The 18,830-nt window shown below is 44.5% G+C and overlaps 1 protein-coding gene across 1 annotated transcript in view; it reads right to left on the bottom strand.

Annotated features, from left to right (window-relative positions):
- Positions 1-18,830, bottom strand: part of CASKIN1 (CASK interacting protein 1) — a 181,994-nt gene that overhangs the window by 76,577 nt on the left and 86,587 nt on the right. Inside the window, exons 3-4 of the mRNA XM_030213148.1 lie at positions 5,625-5,722; positions 1,656-1,801 (exon numbers count right to left, since the gene is read on the bottom strand). Coding sequence (XP_030069008.1) covers positions 1,656-1,801; positions 5,625-5,722 — 244 coding nt within the window. The remainder of the gene's footprint in view (positions 1-1,655; positions 1,802-5,624; positions 5,723-18,830) is intronic.

Raw genomic sequence — 18,830 nt, 5'->3', positions numbered from 1 at the left:
GACCTGTGCCAGATATACCCTGTCATACCCGAGAGAGTCAGGATATACAGCTGTATATCACATCATAGGACCTGTGCCAGATATACCCTGTCATACCCCAGAGAGCCAGGATATACAGCTGTATATCACATCATAGGACCTGTGCCAGATATACCCTGTCATACCCGAGAGAGCCAGGCTATACAGCTGTATATCACATCATAGGACCTGTGCCAGATATACCCTGTCATACCCAAGAGAGCCAGGCTATACAGCTGTATATCACATCATAGGACCTGTCGTCAATTCTGGTTGCCACATCTCAAAAATTAAATAATGGAATTAGAAAAGGTACAGAGAAGGGCGACCAAAATGATTAAGGGAATGGAAAGATTTTGTATGAGGAAAGGCTGAAGAGATTAGGGCCCTTCAGAAATGGTTCAGATGCGATATTATAGAGGTATATAAAATCCTGAATAGAACGGAACGAGTAAATGCGGATGGATTATTTATTCTTTCTAAAACTACAAAGACTATGAGACAGCAGCGTAGCCAGACCTGCCATTTTGGGCGGGCCCCGCATTAACCTGGGTGGGCTGTTCCCAACTCCACCCCTACACAGTAATTTTAAAATATTCCCCCCCCCCCCCCCCGGCATTTTCTTCTGTCTCCCTCAGCCTACCTTGGCAGCGCTTTCTCCCTTCGCCATCCCCTCCCTCTCTTCTGACGGCTCTCCCCGTCCGCGTGGTCTGTTTATTTTTAGTCCTTGCAGCGCCGTTCTCCCTCCAGCACCACACCGGCGATTCCGATAGCCTTTTGCCAGCGTGGAGTGCGTCGTCGGGGACGGGGCCTCTCAGGCGCGTCCTGAGGTGGGATGCGCCTAAGGAGAAGCCCCGCCCCCGACGATGCACGCTGGCAGAAGGCTATCGGAATCGCCGGTGCGGTCCTGGAGGGAGAACGGCGCTTCAAGGACTAAAATTAAACAGACCACGCGGATGGGGAGAGTCAGCAGAAGATGCAGGAAAAGATGGCTTGGGTTGGGGCTTGTTAGGGTGGGCGCTGGGCGGGCCTGAAGGAAAAGTGGCTGGGCCTGGGCCCGTCCAGGCCCACCCGTGGCTACGCCCCTGCTATGAGACAATGCAATGAAGTTATATAGTAATATTTTTAAAACAAATGACAGAAAATATCGTTCCACTCAGTGTGTAGTTAAGTTCTGGAACTCATTGCCAGAGAATGTGGTAAAAGCAGTTAGCGAAGCTCCATAATCTGCCATTAAGGTAGACATGGGGTTGGCGTCTTCCTACTTCTTGAGACTGTGCCAGGTTCTTGTGACCTGGATTGGCCACTTTTGGAAGTAGGATACTGGGCTAGAGAAACCTTTGGTGTGACCCAGTATGGATAGTCTTATATTCTTATCACATTGTATAACATGTATTGTGTTACCCTTGTCATCAGTGCTTTTTCCCTAGTTAAAAAAAGTGCGGGTACTCATGCAGAGCCAATCTTAGGATTCAGAGTAACCAGCCAGTACGGTGGATGCAGCCATGTGACCCAGAAAAAGTGGGCGATTTTAAGTGAGAAATATAATGGGGTGGATAGGACATTTTTGGAAGGCAGCTGACAAAAAGCCCTGCCTGTCATACCATATACAGTCAGGACACACAGCTGTCTCTCACCACATCAAAGTGCCCGTGCTGTGAAGCCAGGTGCAGTGGGATCTGCCCCTCCTCAGATTGGATATTCACAGCTGACCCAGACTTCAAAAGCATTTTCATTGGTTCCTTCTTTCCTTGCCAGGCTGCATAGTGCAAAGGACGCATTCCTGTCAGGAATACAGAGAGACCGTCACATCATGAAACAGCCACAGTGCAAAGGAACATTCCTGCCAGGGATACACAGAGAGAGTGAAACGTCATGAAACAGTCATAGTGCAAAGGAACATTCCTGCCAGGGAAACACAGAGAGACTGTCACATCATGAAACAGCCACAGTGCAAAGGAACATTCCTGCCAGGGATACACAGAGAGTGAAACGTCATGAAACAGTCATAGTGCAAAGGAATATTCCTGCCAGGGAAACACAGAGAGACTGTCATGTCATGAAACAGCCACAGTGCAAAGGAACATTCCTGCCAGGGATACACAGAGAGAGTGAAACGTCATGAAACAGTCATAGTGCAAAGGAACATTCCTGCCAGGGAAACACAGAGAGACTGTCACATCATGAAACAGCCACAGTGCAAAGGAACATTCCTGCCAGGGATACACAGAGAGAGTGAAACGTCATGAAACAGCCATAGTGCAAAGGAATTTTCCTGCCAGGGAAACACAGAGAGACTGTCACATCATGAAACAGCCACAGTGCAAAGGAACATTCCTGCCCTGGATACACAGAGAGAGTGAAACGTCATGAAACAGTCATAGTGCAAAGGAACATTCCTGCCAGGGAAACACAGAGAGACTGTCACATCATGAAACAGCCACAGTGCAAAGGAACATTCCTGCCAGGGATACACAGAGAGAGTGAAACGTCATGAAACAGCCATAGTGCAAAGGAATTTTCCTGCCAGGGAAACACAGAGAGACTGTCACATCATGAAACAGCCACAGTGCAAAGGAACATTCCTGCCCTGGATACACAGAGAGAGTGAAACGTCATGAAACAGTCATAGTGCAAAGGAACATTCCTGCCAGGGAAACACAGAGAGACTGTCACGTCATGAAACAGCCATAGTGCAAAGGAACATTCCTGCCAGGGAAACACAGAGAGACTGTCACGTCATGAAACAGCCATAGTGCAAAGGAACATTCCTGCCAGGGATACACAGAGAGAGTGAAACGTCATGAAACAGTCATAGTGCAAAGGAATATTCCTGCCAGGGAAACACAGAGAGACTGTCATGTCATGAAACAGCCATAGTGCAAAGGAACATTCCTGCCAGGGAAACACAGAGAGACTGTCACGTCATGAAACAGCCACAGTGCAAAGGAACATTCCTGCCAGGGATACACAGAAAGAGTGAAACCTCATGAAACAGCCATAGTGCAAAGGAACATTCCTGTCAGAAATAGAGATTCTGTCACATCAATCATGCAAAGGACGCATTCTCATCAGAAATACAGAGGGATTGTCACATGATGAGACTGTCATAGTGCAAAGAATACAATTCTGTCACACAACAGAGAAACTGCCATATTACGAGACTGTCAAAGTATAAAAGAAGCATTCATGTCAGGAAGACAGAAATATGGTCACATATTGAGACAATCATAGTGCAAAACATGCATTCCTGTCAATGACAACAGAGAAACTTCACACCATGAGACACTCACAGTGCAAAGGATACCTTCCTTTCGGTGATAAAGAGACAGTGACAACATAAACCAGTGCAAAGACTGCACTAACAAAAAGACAGTCACCTCATGAGATATTCACAGAGCAAAGCATACATTCCCACCAATGATACCAGCGAGACAGTCACACGGTGCAAAAGACGGGTTTAGTTAGCGATAACTCAGAGAGGCAGACAGTGATTCTTTTCAGTGATAACAGATGGAAAGTGATTTCAAGAAACAGTTACAGTGCGAGAGTCACATTCCTAACACACAGGCAGATACTTCAATGTTGTTGAACATTTGTATCTTGCCACATTACAGGTTCAAGGCGGGTAAGAACAGATAAATAAGTTACAACATCAACAGACAATATAATCATACAAAGAGAGACAGTCCAAGCGTGAAGGTTGTTCTCCTACAAAACATGCAAAATGAAAAAGTAGAAAACACACTGAAAAAGAGAGGCAGAGAGACAGCCGTGTTGCAGACATGTGAAAGGCAGTTACATTGCAGAGGCAGTCATAGCTGAAACTCACCGTGTCAAGTGCTGAGTTATCATGTCTGAGACAACAGTCACACCTCAGAGTCTCACATGCAGGGCTGGTCACAACTCAGACAAATAACCACATGCACTGGTAGTCACACCTGAAACAGTCACATGCAAGGCAGTCATAGTCACATGCAGGGCAGTCACACTTGAGACAAGTCACATTCAGGGTAGTCACATGCAGGGCAGTCACAGTCGCATGCAGTGCAGTCACAGCTGAGACAGTCACATGTAGGGGCAGTCACAGTTGCATGCAGTGCAGTCACAGCTGAGACAGTCACATGTAGGGGCAGTCACAGTCACATGCAGGGCAGTCACAGTTACATGCAGTGCAGTCACAGCTGAGACAGTCACATGTAGGGGCAGTCACAGTTGCATGCAGGGTAGTCACACCTGAGACAGTCAGATGCAGGGGCAGAAACACCTGAGGCAGTCACATGCAGGGGCAGTCACAGTTGCTTGCAGGGCAGTCACACCTGAGACAGTCAGATGCGGATGATACTAAGATTTGTAACAGAGTGGACACCTGGGAGGGAGTGGAAAACATGAAAAAGGATCTGCAGAAGCTAGAAGAATGGTCCAAGGTTTGGCAATTAAAATTCAATGTGAAGAAATGCAAAGTGATGCACTTAGGGAGTAGAAATACACGGGAGACGTACGTGTTAGGCGGTGAGAGTCTGATATGTACGGACTGGGAGAGGGATCTTGGGGTGATAGTATCTGAGGATCTGAGGGTGATGAAACAGTGTGACAAGGCGGTGGCCGTAGCTAGAAGGTTGCTAGGCTGTATAGAGAGAGGTGTGACCAGCAGAAGAAAAGAGGTTTTAATGCCCCTGTATAAGTCGTTGGTGAGGCCCCACCTGGAGTATTGTGTTCAGTTTTGGAGGCCGTATCTTGCGTAAGATGTTTAAAAAATGGAAGCGGTGCAAAGAAAAGCTACGAGAATGGTATGGGATTTGCGTTACAAGACGTATGAGGAGAGACTTGCTGCCCTGAACATGTATACCCTGGAGGAAAGAAGAAACAGGGGTGATATGATACAGACATTCAAATATTTGAAAGGTATTAATCCGCAAACAAACCTTTTCCGTAGATGGGAAGGCGGTATAACGAGAGGACATGAAATGAGATTGAAGGGGGGCAGATTCAAGAAAAATGTCAGGAAGTATTTTTTCATGGAGAGGGTGGTGGATGCTTGGAATGCCCTCCCGCGGGAGGTGGTGGAGATGAAAACGGTAACGGAATTCAAAAATGCGTGGGATAAACATAAAGGAATCCTGTTCAGAAGGAATGGATCCTCAGGAGCTTAACTGGTGGTGGGAGGCGGGGCTAGTGCTGGGCAGACTTCTACGGTCTGTGCCCTGAAAATGGCAGAAACAAATCAGTGGCCTAGTGGTTAGGGTGGTGGACTTTGGTCCTGGGGAACTGAGTTCGATTCCCACTTCAGGCACAGGCAGCTCCTTGTGACTCTGGGCCAGTCACTTAACCCTCCATTGCCCCATGTAAGCTGCACTGAGCCTGCCATGAATGGGAAAGCGCAGGGTACAAATGTAACAAAAAAAAAAAAAAGGTAAGGTATACACAAAAAGTAGCACATATGAGTTTATCTTGATGGGCAGACTGGATGGACCGTGCAGGTCTTTTTCTGCTGTCATCTACTATGTTACTCACGTTACCTATGGTAGTCACATGCAGGGGAAGTCACAGTCACTTGCAGGGCAGTCACACCTGAGACAGTCAAAAGCAGTAGTCACACCACTTGCCTTTATTATCTTTAATGTCAACAGCAGCCTGAGCATCCAGGAGAAGGGAGATGAGTTCAGTGTTCCCGTTTAATGCTGCGTGATGTAGGGCAGAAAACCTGCAAAGAAAAGAAGAGAGACTTTAAGTAGAGACTAAAATAGACCAATGGCATCGTGTTCCGTGAAAGCAAAATATCACTGCCCATCTCAGAATAAAGTGCCGTGAGAGCTGAATTAGTTCCAAGGCAATGATCTAATCCTTACCCATCCTCTAGATGTCCTCCTGATTACTGTGACAACACTCACTCAGTAGGGTCTGGGATAAGAGCAAAGGCTCATGGCGTAACATGTGTTGACGCTATAGGTTGGATTTTGGATTTGGGGTAAAATGGGATTCACGTCTCAGACAGCTGCTAACAGACAGGATGTGAGGTAGCAGCACAAAAGCTGACCCAGCATTGGTCTGAATATCGCTCAGTTAACTTCCCAGTGACCACATGTCTCCAGATATTTATGGCCTGGCATTGAATAACCAGGCTTAATTCAGCCCTCGGCTGTGAGTGGCTTAAAAATCCTTGACCACTGCTGGCTCCTCCTACATCCCAATGGCTTGATTTTGTGCATTTTGCACTTGGAAGGTTTTTTTTTTTTTCCAAAAATGAACCAAAAAACAAAACGTCCAAAATCACAAAATGTTGTTCGAAACAGTAATTTCAAAAACAAAAGATAGACATTTTTCTTTTTTGAAAATGACCTTTCTTTCTTATTCAGATTGTGGCCATTTTTTGCAAAATGTCCAAAGTCAGACTTAGACGTCATATCGAAAATGCCCCTCCACGTCATACTTTGTATTGTTTGAATATTTTTACTGCTGTAATTGTCTATTGCTTACGTTTGACTTATTCTTGCTGAACACCGTCTTGAGTGAATTCCTTCAAAAAGGCGGTAAATAAATAAACATCTTGATGTGAGCATGTATTACCTGTCCTCTGTTCACTGTATTCAATTTAGAGTATTGTATAAGGTTTGCATTTTTGATCCATGAAGTGTTGCATTCACTGTCCCTTGCATGCTTTAAACTTGTTGCCTGGCATTTGAGCAGCCAGATGTCTGGGAAAATGGTATTTGCTGGCCAGTTACCGGTGTGGCAGAGCTGCCAGCTGGCTCCACATTTTCAGACCCAGCAAAGGCTCACCCTAACCCCTGCATTCACTTGTGGATCTGATATTCCCAAGAAAAGCAGCGCTGCCTCCAGGAATCGATGGAGGGGGGTCACATATATCTCACCCTCAGCTTCAGCCCCTGCCCAGGTCTACAAAGTTGTGCCTTAGTCTGATGGACCCTTCTCCGAGAATAAATTAATATCCACTTGTTCTCCTTAATTTGTTTTTACCCAGCTGCTCTTCTTCCCTAATAGCAACACCCCCCCCCCCCCCCCCCCCCCCCCCCCCCGACATTGCTCATTTATGGAAGTGAAGCAGGAAAGCTGCTGCCTGTGTTTCTGATCACTGTCCCTCTTCCAGCCCCTTCCCCTCTACCACACTTGATTTGCCTTAGAAAATATGTCCTCAGGATCACAGAAAAGGAAGAAAGGAGTCCTGAAGCGTGTTCTAATGTCCTTAATTCCCTGGCCAAGCGCTGGGTATTTCTTGGACAAAAGGTTTCCATAGTAATGCACAGCTAAGGGAACGGGCAGTGAATGGAGATCCTGCTGAAATTTCCCTAGAAGCAGAACCTGCCACCTTGAATAGGGTGTGCGGGGAGGGGGGGGGGGCTTCCCAATATTTATTTATTTGGACATAAATCACATCTTATCACTTGATCTGATGAATACAACCTTGTTTAAAAAGAATCATAGAAGAAATACAAGAATAGAAACCATTGGACCCGACTCTGTGGGTGCTCGAGCACCCCCAATATTGAGAAAATTCCTTGTATGTGTCCAGGGAGGGGCCATTTCCATTGGGCTTAGCACCCCCGATAATTTTGAAAAGTTGGCTCCAATGCTTGAAGAACAGATGGTGGTGTGGGGGAAGGGCTGAGGTGCATTGGTACCTTTCCAAAGATCAGTTTGAGGTGAGCAATGGTACAATTGGTATTTCCTCACCCCAGAGGGACGGAATCTTAACCTTTGCACTGACCTAAGTGATTTGCCAAACGTCACAAGGAGCATCCGTGGGATTTGAACCCTGACCTGCTAGACTCCTCCTCCTCTCTGTGTGACCCTTCTTCCTGCCCTGTGCTTTAACTGAGACAGATGCCACTGTGGCGTAAGCAGCACCACACCTTGTTCACCCATTGCTGCAGTCCAATGAATTAGAAAAATGAAGCCGCATTTAATAATCAGTTCAGGATAGTGGTCCAGGCATGCTGCAGAGTTTTGAACAGATGTCATCTCTGATACTCTGATCTACAAGGAGCCACTGCAAAAGACAACCTTGAGAACCATCTGATTTCTGATGTTGGCCAGAAACAAAGGTTTCAGATGTTTGAAATTCCCTCCTTCATCCTATCACACCCAGGGTCACCGAGAAACAGAGCTAGGTCCAGGGCAGGGTTGCCGCAGCCACTGCCCCCCCTCCAACTTGGGACACAGCCACCGCCCCCCCCCCCCACAGCACACATGCAGCTGCTGCTGCCACCCCTCACAGGCCACCACCACCACCCACCTTCCTGCGTCGGTGCGCCTGCTCCTCCCCGGCCTTCAAGGGGGGGGGCCCAACGCCAGGGTCTGTCTCCTGTTCCTGTGTGCCAGTCCCAGCACACAGAAGCAGGAGAGAGACAGACCCTGGTGCCAGCCCTCCTTGCAGGCTGGGTCCGGGGAATTTTGCCCCACCCCGGCGGCCATGAGCACACTGAGGGTACTGCTGTGCTGTTTGAAATCTGTGTAACCGGCTGGTGTCTAACCTCTACAAAAGAACGTATAACAGACAGGGTTCCGGCCTTTTCAGGCCTTCCACTCACAGATCTTTCTGGTTCTCTTTTGGGAGGGGTTTGATTTCCTCTGCTCTCCCCCAGAAGCTCCAAACATCCTCCCCAGAACAACGGCATGACAGACAGGAAGCTGCACACTGGGGGGGGGGGGGGGGGGGGGGGTTGTTCTGCAGCTCACCTGTGCCTTCAGGCGGGAAAGAGCTTTTGCATAAAACCTGAGCTTTCTTTTAATTCCATCTCTCATTTAATGTAACAGGTCCCCTGGAATCGCTCCTCGTTCTCTGTCCTGTCTCTCTTCTCTCCAGATCTGAGAGCAGCAGCATGAGCTACAAAGGCAGATACCGTATCTGCACTGCATTTATTAAAGAAATCCTAGCAACAGCATGCCCGACATATGCTTTTTTAATTCACGACTATTCCTTAATTAAAAGCAGCTGAATCTGTGGCAGGAAATCATGTACCTCATCGCGCTGTGCCTCTGGCTGGCTGGAACAGAGATACCCTGAGATGCTGTAATTATGCTGTTTTCAGACATACCAGGACCCTCAGCAGTTTATACAAACTGAAACAAAATGCAGCTATATCAACATTGCATCAGTATAAAAAGAAAAATACAAATGTTACCAATGTCAGAATAACACCTAACACTATTCAAGCCTACTGTTCCCTCCATTATACCAACATCTGGTAACAGATTAGTTATATTCTAAGAAATAAAGACCTAAAATCCCAAATAGTCCCGAGCGAGCCCCAGAAGGGAACATTCCCTTTGGACAACTCTTCAGAAAGAGACCTACCATCTCCAGCCAGCAAAGATCTTTTAAAAGGCCGGTTCTGATGATGACACCTGTCAGTGGGACTTGAGTCCAGTTTGTCTGAAGCTGCTGCTGCTATTGAAGGGAGTGTTTTTGCAAGCAGGGAACAGCTTATGTCCCTTAGCCTTGCACTGGTGTAATAAGAAAGCATTCAACCTTATTGGTTCACTGGGTAAATCTCTCTTATCTGCACCCTTCTCCTCCACCGCTAACTCCACTCTCCATTCCTTTTATCTTGCTGCACCATGTGCCTGGAATAGACTTCCTGAGCAGGTACATCAAGCTCCATCTCTGGCAGTCTTCAAATCTAGGCTAAAAGCCCATCTTTTTGATGCTGCTTTTAACTCCTAACCCTTATTCCCTTGTTCAGAACCCTTATTTTATCATCCTCACTTTAATGTTATTCCCTTATCTCTTGTTTGTCCTGTTTGTCTGTCCTAATTAGATTGTAAGCTCTGTCCAGCAGGGACTGTCTCTTCATGTTCAAGTGTACAGCGCTGCATATGTCTAGTAGCGCTATAGAAATGATAAGTAGTAGTCTTTGGGATTCCGGAATCTTGCTATTCTTTGGGTTCCGGAATCTTGCTACTCTTTGGGATTCCACAATCTTGCTACTCTTTGTCCTTATCCTTTGTTTGTCCTGTTTGTCTGTCCTAATTAGATTGTAAGCTCTGTCGAGCAGGGACTGTCTCTTCATGTTCAAGTGTTCAGCGCTGCATACGTCTAGTAGCGCTTTAGAAATGATAAGTAGTAGTAGTAGTATTTCACAGTTCACTGTGAACCTCGCAAATACTCCATCAAGATCCATGACATTTTGGGAGAATTCTTGTCATTACTCTTATTTTGTTTGGCATTAAATCTGCTAAGAAGTCTTATTAACTCATTAGGAATTGAGCTTTAATCCCAGAGATACCAAGGATCCCCAGATTACACTGCATCTACAATTTGAAGTTGTACAGCTACTGTGATTACCATTTGATGAAACAACTATGAGTGGTGAAGAGTTTCTCAGATGGCATCAGGATGATTTAACAAGGGACAATAAAAGAAAAAAAGTCCGACAGAAGAGTGTAATATAAAAGAACCTGAAGTACAACAAGTTACTGAGAGAAAATATCAACATAGAATATTAACAAAGAGTCAGCATGGTTTCAGCCAAGGGAAGTCTTGCTTCACCAACTTGCTTCATTTCTTTGAAGGTGAGCCGGTTGATGTAGTGTATCTAGGTTTTCAGGAAACTCCTGAGAAAATCAGAGAATCATTGGATAGGAGGCAATGTCCTTCTATGGATTAAGAATTGGTTATTGGACATAAAATAGAGGGTAGGGTTAAACGGCCATTTCTCTTAATGGAGGAGGGTGACAAGTGGAGTGTCACAGGGATCTGTGCTGGGATAGCATATTTATAAATGATCTGGAAATCGGAAAGATGAGCGAGGTGATTAAATTTGCAGATGACACAAAACTATTCAAGATTGTTAAAACATATATGGACCGTGAAAAAGTGCAGGAAGACCTTAGGAAATTGGCAGACTGGGCATCCAAATGACAGATGAAATTTAATGTGGACAAATGAAAAGTGATGCACATTGGGAAGAATAATCTGAATCATAGTTACCTTAAGCTAGGGTCCACCTTGGGGGTCAGCACCCAAGAAAAAGATCTAGATGACGTTGTAGGTAATACACTGAAATCTGCTCAGTGTGTGGCGGTGGCCAAAAAAGCAAACAGGATGCTAGGAATTAGGAAAGGAATGCAAAATAAGACCAAGAACATTATAAAGCCTCTGTATCGCTCCATGGTGTGACTTCACCTTGAGTACTGCGTTCAGTTCTGGTCACCGTATCTCAAAAAAGATATAGTAGAATTAGAAAAGGTTCAAAGAAGATCAACCAAAATGATAAAGGGGATAGAACTCTTCTCATATGAGGAAAGGCTAAAGAGGTTAGTAACATAGTAGATGACAGCAGAAAAAGACTTGCATGGTCCATCCAGTCTGCCCAACAAGATAAACTCATATGTGTATACCTTACCTTGATTTGTACCTGCCTTTTTCAGGGCACAGACCGTACAAGTCTGCCCAGCAGTATTTCCCGCCTCCCAACCACCAGTCCCACCTCCCATCACCGGCTCTGGCCCAGACCTTATAAGTCTGCCCTCCACTATCCTCGCCTCACAACCACCAACCTCTCTTCCCCCACCTGCTCCGCCACCCAATTTCGGCTAAGCTTCTGAGGATCCATTCCTACTGCACAGGATTCCTTTATGCATATCCCACGCATGTTTGAATTCCGTTACCGTTTTCATCTCCACCACCTCCCGCGGGAGGGCATTCCAAGCATCCACCATCCTCTCCGTGAAAAAATACTTCCTGACATCTTTTTTGAGTCTGCCCCCCTTCAATCTCATTTCATGTCCTCTCGTTCTACCGCTTTCCCATCTCCGGAAAAGATTTTTTTCCGGAGGTTAGGGCTCTTCAGCTTAGAAAAGAGAAAGATGAGGGGAGATATGATTGAGGTCTACAAAATCCTGAGTGGTGTAGAACGAGTAGAAGTAAAGCAAAGAAAAGCTACGAGAATGGTATGGGATTTGCGTAACAAGACGTATGAGGAGAGACTTGCTGACCTGAACATGTATATCCTGGAGGAAAGGAGAAACAGGGGTGATATGATACAGACGTTCAAATATTTGAAAGGTATTAATCCGCAAACTAACCTTTTCCGGAGATACGAAGGTGGTAGAACGAGAGGACATGAAATGAGATTGAAGGGGGGCAGACTCAAGAAAAATGTCAGGAAGTATTTCTTCACAGAGAGAGTGGTGGATGCTTGGAATGCCCTCCCGCGGGAGGTGGTGGAGAGGAAAACGGTAACGGAATTCAAACATGCGTGGGATAAACATAAAGGAATCCTGTTCAGAAGGAAAGGATCCTCAGGAGCTTAACCGAGATTGGATAGCAGAGCCGGTAGTGGGAGGCGGGGCTAGAGGTTGGGAGGCGGGGATAGTGCGGGGCAGACTTATACGGTCTGTGCCAGAGCCAGTGGTGGGAGGCGGGACTGGAGGTTGGGAGGCAGGGATAGCGCTGGGCAGACTTATACGGTCTGTGTCAGAGCCGGTGGTGGGAGGCGGGGATAGTGCTGGGCTGACTTATACAGTCTATGCCAGAGCCGGTGGTTGGGAGGCGGGGCTAGTGCTGGGCAGACTTATACGGTCTGTGCCCTGAAGAGCACAGGTACAAATCAAAGTAGGGTATACACAAAAGTAGCACACATGAGTTGTCTTGTTGGGCAGACTGGATGGACCGTGCAGGTCTTTTTCTGCCGTCATCTACTATGATTTACTATGAAATCGATTGTTTACTTGTTTCAAAAGTAGAAAGACTAGGGGACACTCAAGGAAGTTACTTGGAAATACTTTTAAAACAAATAGGAGGAAATATTTTTTCACTCAACAAATAGTTAAGCTCTGGAACTCTCTGCTGGAGGATGTGGTAACAGCAGTTAGCATATCTGGGTTTAACCCATTAGTGCCCAATGTACCCATAATAAGCCATATGGGAACAAATTGATTTGTTCCCATATGGGAACATTGGGCACTAATGGGTTAAAAAAAAGGTTTGGTCTGACCCAGTATGGCTACTCTTATGTTCTTATGTAAAGTCACTTATACTACTACTACTTATTATTTCTATGGCGCTACTAGACGTACACAGCGCTGTACACTTGAACATGAAGAGACAGTCCCTGCTCGACAAAGCTTATAATCTAGTTAGGACAGACAAACAGGACAAATAAGAGATAAGGGAATATTAAAGTGAGGATGATAACATAAGGGTTCTGAACAAGTGAATAAGGGTTAGGAGTTAAAAGCAGCATCAAAAAGGTGGGCTTTTAGCTTAGATTTGAAGACGGCCAATTCAATCGATGTGGTTCACACCATCAAACACATAACATAAGCAAAAGAACAAATAACATCTCCTGTCCCACCAGTCCACTAAAAATCCCAGTCCATCTCCTCTAAAAATTACAGCCACTTTGGAAAAGGCCATGACATAAAAGCCTTCTGATCAGAGTAGCCACCTTAGGTCTCTCATTCCAGCAAATAGGTGCCATAACCAAAAACGTTCAAGATCTCTAGCGCCTCCCTTGTAGCTCCTTGATTGAAGGAACAACCAACCAACAAATAATCATCTAGTGACCTCAGAATTTGACTAAGCTGAAGAAATATTGTTCTGGTCAGATATTGAGGCCAACCCTCACACAAAGCCTGAGAAGTATTACTACTACTACTACTTAACATTTTTAGAGCGCTACTAGGGTTACGCAGCACTGTACAGTTTAACAAAAAAGGACAGTCCCTGCTCAAAGGAGCTTACAACACGTGATCCAAAAATCCTACCTCAGTGGAACACATAAAATATCCATAATATTAAATTAAAATAGGACTAAATACTAGAAAAAGATCCACCCAATTACAATTCAATCGTATGCTTAAGCAAAAATATATAGACTTAAAGATGTTTCTGAAAGTCTAGATAATTCCTTTCTAGTATTAGGGGCTCTGGAAGAGACAAATGTCATCAGAGACACCAAAAAGATTCAGAAATCATCCCAGTTGTATTGGACACTGTGGGAACTACAGCAACAGTCTCTTCATAGAAAATGGAGTCTTGCAAGCCAAACGTTTGGGAATGTGTTACACATGGCAGTAACCCGGCAGTACATGGGCAGCACGGAAGCCATCGCCACCTCAGTGGGTGGCAGTAAGGGCTCCCCGTCACATGGCCATGTGGTAAAAAGGGCCCTGGCACGTGGGAAAAACAGCCCCTGCTGCCAGCGCAGGGCCCTTTTCCCCGCAGCTTGGTAAAAGGTCCCCTCAGTGACCTTGGAGAGAGAGGCAAGAGAAGGGATGCCAACCTCTTTAGTCATCAACAACAACAACCCTGAGAGACATCTTTTACCAAGAGAAGGAATCATCTCACATCTGCTGGTTCTTTTTATGCTGATCAATCCCAAAAGGAAAGCTTGAGGAGTAGCCTAGTGGTTAGTGCAGTGGACTTTGATCCTGGGGAACTGAGTTCAATTCCCACTGCAGCTCCTTGTGACTCTGGGCAAGTCACTTAACCCTCCATTGCCCCTGGTACAAAATAAGTACCTGAATATATGTAAACCGCTTTGAATGTAGTTGCAAAAACCTCAGAAAGGTGGAATATCAAGTCCCAGTTCCCTTTCCCCCTTTCCCTTATGACATCACAATATCAGAAGTGAGCCAAGTATCGGGCAATCAAGCCATTGTGACATCACTGATGAGGTTGGCTCTTATTGGTGGAATGAGTGGAGGAGTAGCCTAGTGGTTAGTGCAGTGGACTTTGATCCTGGGGAACTGGGTTCAATTCCCACTGCAGCTCCTTGTGACTCTGGGCAAGTCACTTAACCCTCCATTGCCCCTGGTACAAAATAAGTACCTGAATATATGTAAACCGCTTTGAATGTAGTTGCAAAAACCTCAGAAAGGCGGAATATCAAGTCCCAGTTCCCTTTCCCCCTTTCCCTTATGACATCACAATATCAGAAGTGAGCCAAGTATCGGGCAATCAAGCCATTGTGACATCACTGATGAGGTTGGCTCTTATTGGTGGAATGAGTGGAGGAGTAGCCTAGTGGTTAGTGCAGTGGACTTTGATCCTGGGGAACTGGGTTCAATTCCCACTGCAGCTCCTTGTGACTCTGGGCAAGTCACTTAACCCTCCATTGCCCCTGGTACAAAATAAGTACCTGAATATATGTAAACCGCTTTGAATGTAGTTGCAAAATACCACAGAAAGGCGGTATATCAAGTCCCATTTCCCTTTCCCCTTTCTATTCTGCTTTTAACTTGTGGTTCAAAGCAGATCACGGAGCAAAGAGATATCCCAACCGGATAGAATTACATTACAATCAATTATCTAACCTAAAATATCCATCTAAGTCATTTTAATAAAACATAACATTAAGAAACGAACAAATACATTTTAAGATCTTTCAAAAAGCACCATAAGGAGCAGTTAAACAAACTTTTGTAGATAGACTATTCCATATTTTTGTGCCTTGGAAGGCAAAAGATATTTCCAAACAGACTTCAATCGCATGTTTTTGGTTTTTTTTTTTTACAGAATATCGAGAGACAGATTTTTAGAAATCCTTGGATGTCCTCTATGACTTTGGAATACAAGCAAGTTTCCTACCATAACTGAATTAGCACCATAAATACATTTATAGACCAGACAGGCTATTTTAAATTGAATTAGAGGTTCTAATCTTAGCCAATGTAAGTTATTCAAAACAGGGGGCGAAATTCACAAAACCTGCCTGATCCAAAGATTAATCTAGCAGCTGTATTCTGCAGAAGTTGGAAGTCACCACATTTGTTGTTTATTTATGCCGCAATATAAAGCATTACGATAATCCAATAATGGAAGCAAAATTGCCTTTGCTATTGTTTGAAATCCACCAGGGCTGAAGGATGCATTAATTGCTCTCCATTTCCTTAGATCAGTGGTTCCCAAACCAAACCTGGACCTGGAGGTGCCCTAGCCAGTCAGGTTTTCATGATATTCATAATGAATATTCATGAGAGAGATTTGCATATCAAGGAGGCAGTGCCTGCAAATCTCTCTCAGAGCCAGATTTGGGGACCAAAGCATTAATCTGGTGTTCATAAAATAGCTTAGAATCTAAAATTATACCAAGCACTTTTGATTTATTATCACAATTTAAAGAAGTGCCTGAGGAAAGATTTATTATTTCAGAGCAGACCTTCTGCTGGTCACCAAACCATACTAACTATTTTCTGAGTATTCAGTTTAAGAAAGTCCCAATCTTCTACTATTTTTATATAATGCCTTAGTAATGAAAAAGTATTCCCCAAAGAATCTTGAACAAGGCACATGATAATGAAAAATGTTTAAAGACTGTAAGTAACCTCCCAAATGACTCATGCAAACATTAAAAAGTTGGGGTGACAATGGGGATCCTTGAGGGACACTGCAGTTCGGCTTCCAACCCTTTTCATGCTACACCATTCTTCAAAACGCTATATTATCTGTTTCCCCAAGAAGGACGAAAACCAATTAAGGACTGATCCCTCAGTACCCATTTCACTCTATTTAAAAAGCAGTAAATTGTGATCCACAGCGTCAAATGCCACGGAAATATCAAATTGCAACAGTACAGCTTCCTTACCCAAAGCTACATATCACTTTATTTCTGTTATAAGCACTATCTCCGTGCTGTGCATCGAACGAGACCCGTGCTGTGAGGAATGTGAATACATAGATTCTTCTTTAAAAAGTGAGAATTGATAGTTCACAAACTCAAGGACTTTTGCTATCCAGGGAATACTCGCCACTGGTCTAAAACTTTCAACTTGAGTGAGATCTCCTTCTACATTTTTAGAAATGGGGGTAAAAGCAATTGAAGCAATTTCATTAGGGTAAACACCCACCAGCAACACATTGTTTACGTTCTGATACAAGCCATTCACATGCATAATGGACTGATAAGAAGGAGGATTAGTGTAAAAGTTGTTATGGTTGAAAGGAAAGGGAGCCACCTTGTTAGGTCTTCCTTCAAGGCAATCTGACCATTCAACTCTATATTCTTTCTCAGCATGTTGTTCAGCAAAGTTTTCTCAGCCTGTCTCATAAAAGTATCTTCTGTAGGAACCGTGGGCCCTGGTTTCCAAGAAAGAGCTGGACTGGGGTACGCTGTCAAATTGGTTTATTTCACTCTCTGGGGGTAGTTAAGAGTGTGCAGTGAGGGGGAACTAGAGAGAGACGAGAATGATCTTCATAATTTTCTCAAACAAATCTCTTTGGTAGCGAAGCAATTGTTGTACTTGAAACTGAAACTTGCATTCTTCATTGTGTACACTGTTATGAGCTAGCTTTCAATATAATAATTTTCATAACATATAATCCAACCAGGATGCCACCTCTATAGGACAGCACTTTACAAAATCACAACACTGGAGCAATGATTTTATAGTGAGAATACTAGAAGCAAATTTTAAGACATAGAAACATGACGGCAGATAAAGGCCACATGACCCATGCAGTCCGCCCATCCTCTGTAACCCCTAATTCTTCCTGTTCCTAAGCGATCCAATATGCTTATCCCATGCCTTTTTAAATTCTGGAACAGTCCTCGACTACACCACCTCCACCGGGAGGCCATTCCACGCCTCCACTGCCCTTTCTGTGAAATAATATATCCTTATTATTCTGTGAAAACAATACATGACCACCTAAACTTCAGGAAGTCATTAAAAACCCACCTCTTCAAAAAAGCCTATCCCAACGATCCAACATAAATCCCCACACCCTGCAACACAACGTAATCAAAGATCGAACTTGACAATCTACCATCCTCTTTCCCTCGACCCATGACACCTGGTTCACTTCTATCTCATTTGACCACAACACAATCTTGTATTTGTTATCAACCGGAATTGCAAACGCCTTTACGGTACTTTGTAAGCCACATTGAGCCTGCAAATAGGTGGGGAAATATGGGGTATAAATGTAACAAATAAATAAATAAATTAGGTTACCTCTTAACTTTGTCATGTGCCCCCTCATTCCAGAGCTCTCCTTCATTTGGAAAAGGCTCTCTTCCTGTACATAAATGCCCTTGAGATATTTAAACGTTTCTATCATGTCTCCTCTCTCCCTCCTCTCTTCCAGCGTATACATGTTGAGGTTCATAAGCCTGTCCCTATAATTTTTGCATTCAAGACCGCTTACTAATTTCGTAGCCACCCTCTAGACCGACTCCATCCTGTTTATATCTTTCAGTAAGACAAGCCAGGAACGTAAGACCTTTGAAGTCAAAATGATTAAATATTTTGACACCCACCAGACAGCAAAGATCTATGTTTTCTATCACATTGTAAACCATAAAATATACTGCTTTGTCACTGTCTTATCAGCTATCCAGCTCTCCCTGTTTCTTATCCATCTCTCCCTGCCTCTTGCCCACCCAGCCCTTCCTGTCTCTCACCTAACCCACCCCACCCTCTTCCTGTGAGGCTGTCATTGGAATGCTTTTGTATTTCACTTATATATTTTTATTTTTGTTACATTTGTACCCTGTGCTTTCCACTCATGGCAGGCTCAATGCGGCAGGCAATGGAGGGTTAAGTGACTTGCCCAGAGTCACAAGGAGCTGCCTGTGCCGGGAATCAAACTCAGTTCCTCAGTTCCCCAGGACCAAAGTCCACCACCCTAACCACTAGGCCACTCCTCCACTTAATATTCTGATATTAATCAACATTTGCTTATTTATGATCTAAGTAAGTGCTACCTTCAAACGTATCCCACTATTTTCCAAAAGCAAGTTTGGGTTCAAAGTGGCTTACAATTTACGTACAGTTGGGTGAAGTTACAGTTGTGTTTTTTCAGTTAGAAAGTGGTGTCGACCATCTTTAGCTTATGTCTTCAG

Source organism: Microcaecilia unicolor, chromosome 8 (assembly GCF_901765095.1).
Source record: "Microcaecilia unicolor chromosome 8, aMicUni1.1, whole genome shotgun sequence".
In the NCBI taxonomy this organism is placed as follows: domain Eukaryota; kingdom Metazoa; phylum Chordata; class Amphibia; order Gymnophiona; family Siphonopidae; genus Microcaecilia; species Microcaecilia unicolor.
Note: the sequence above shows the minus strand (reverse complement) of the source record. Positions and strands in the feature narration are given on the sequence as shown.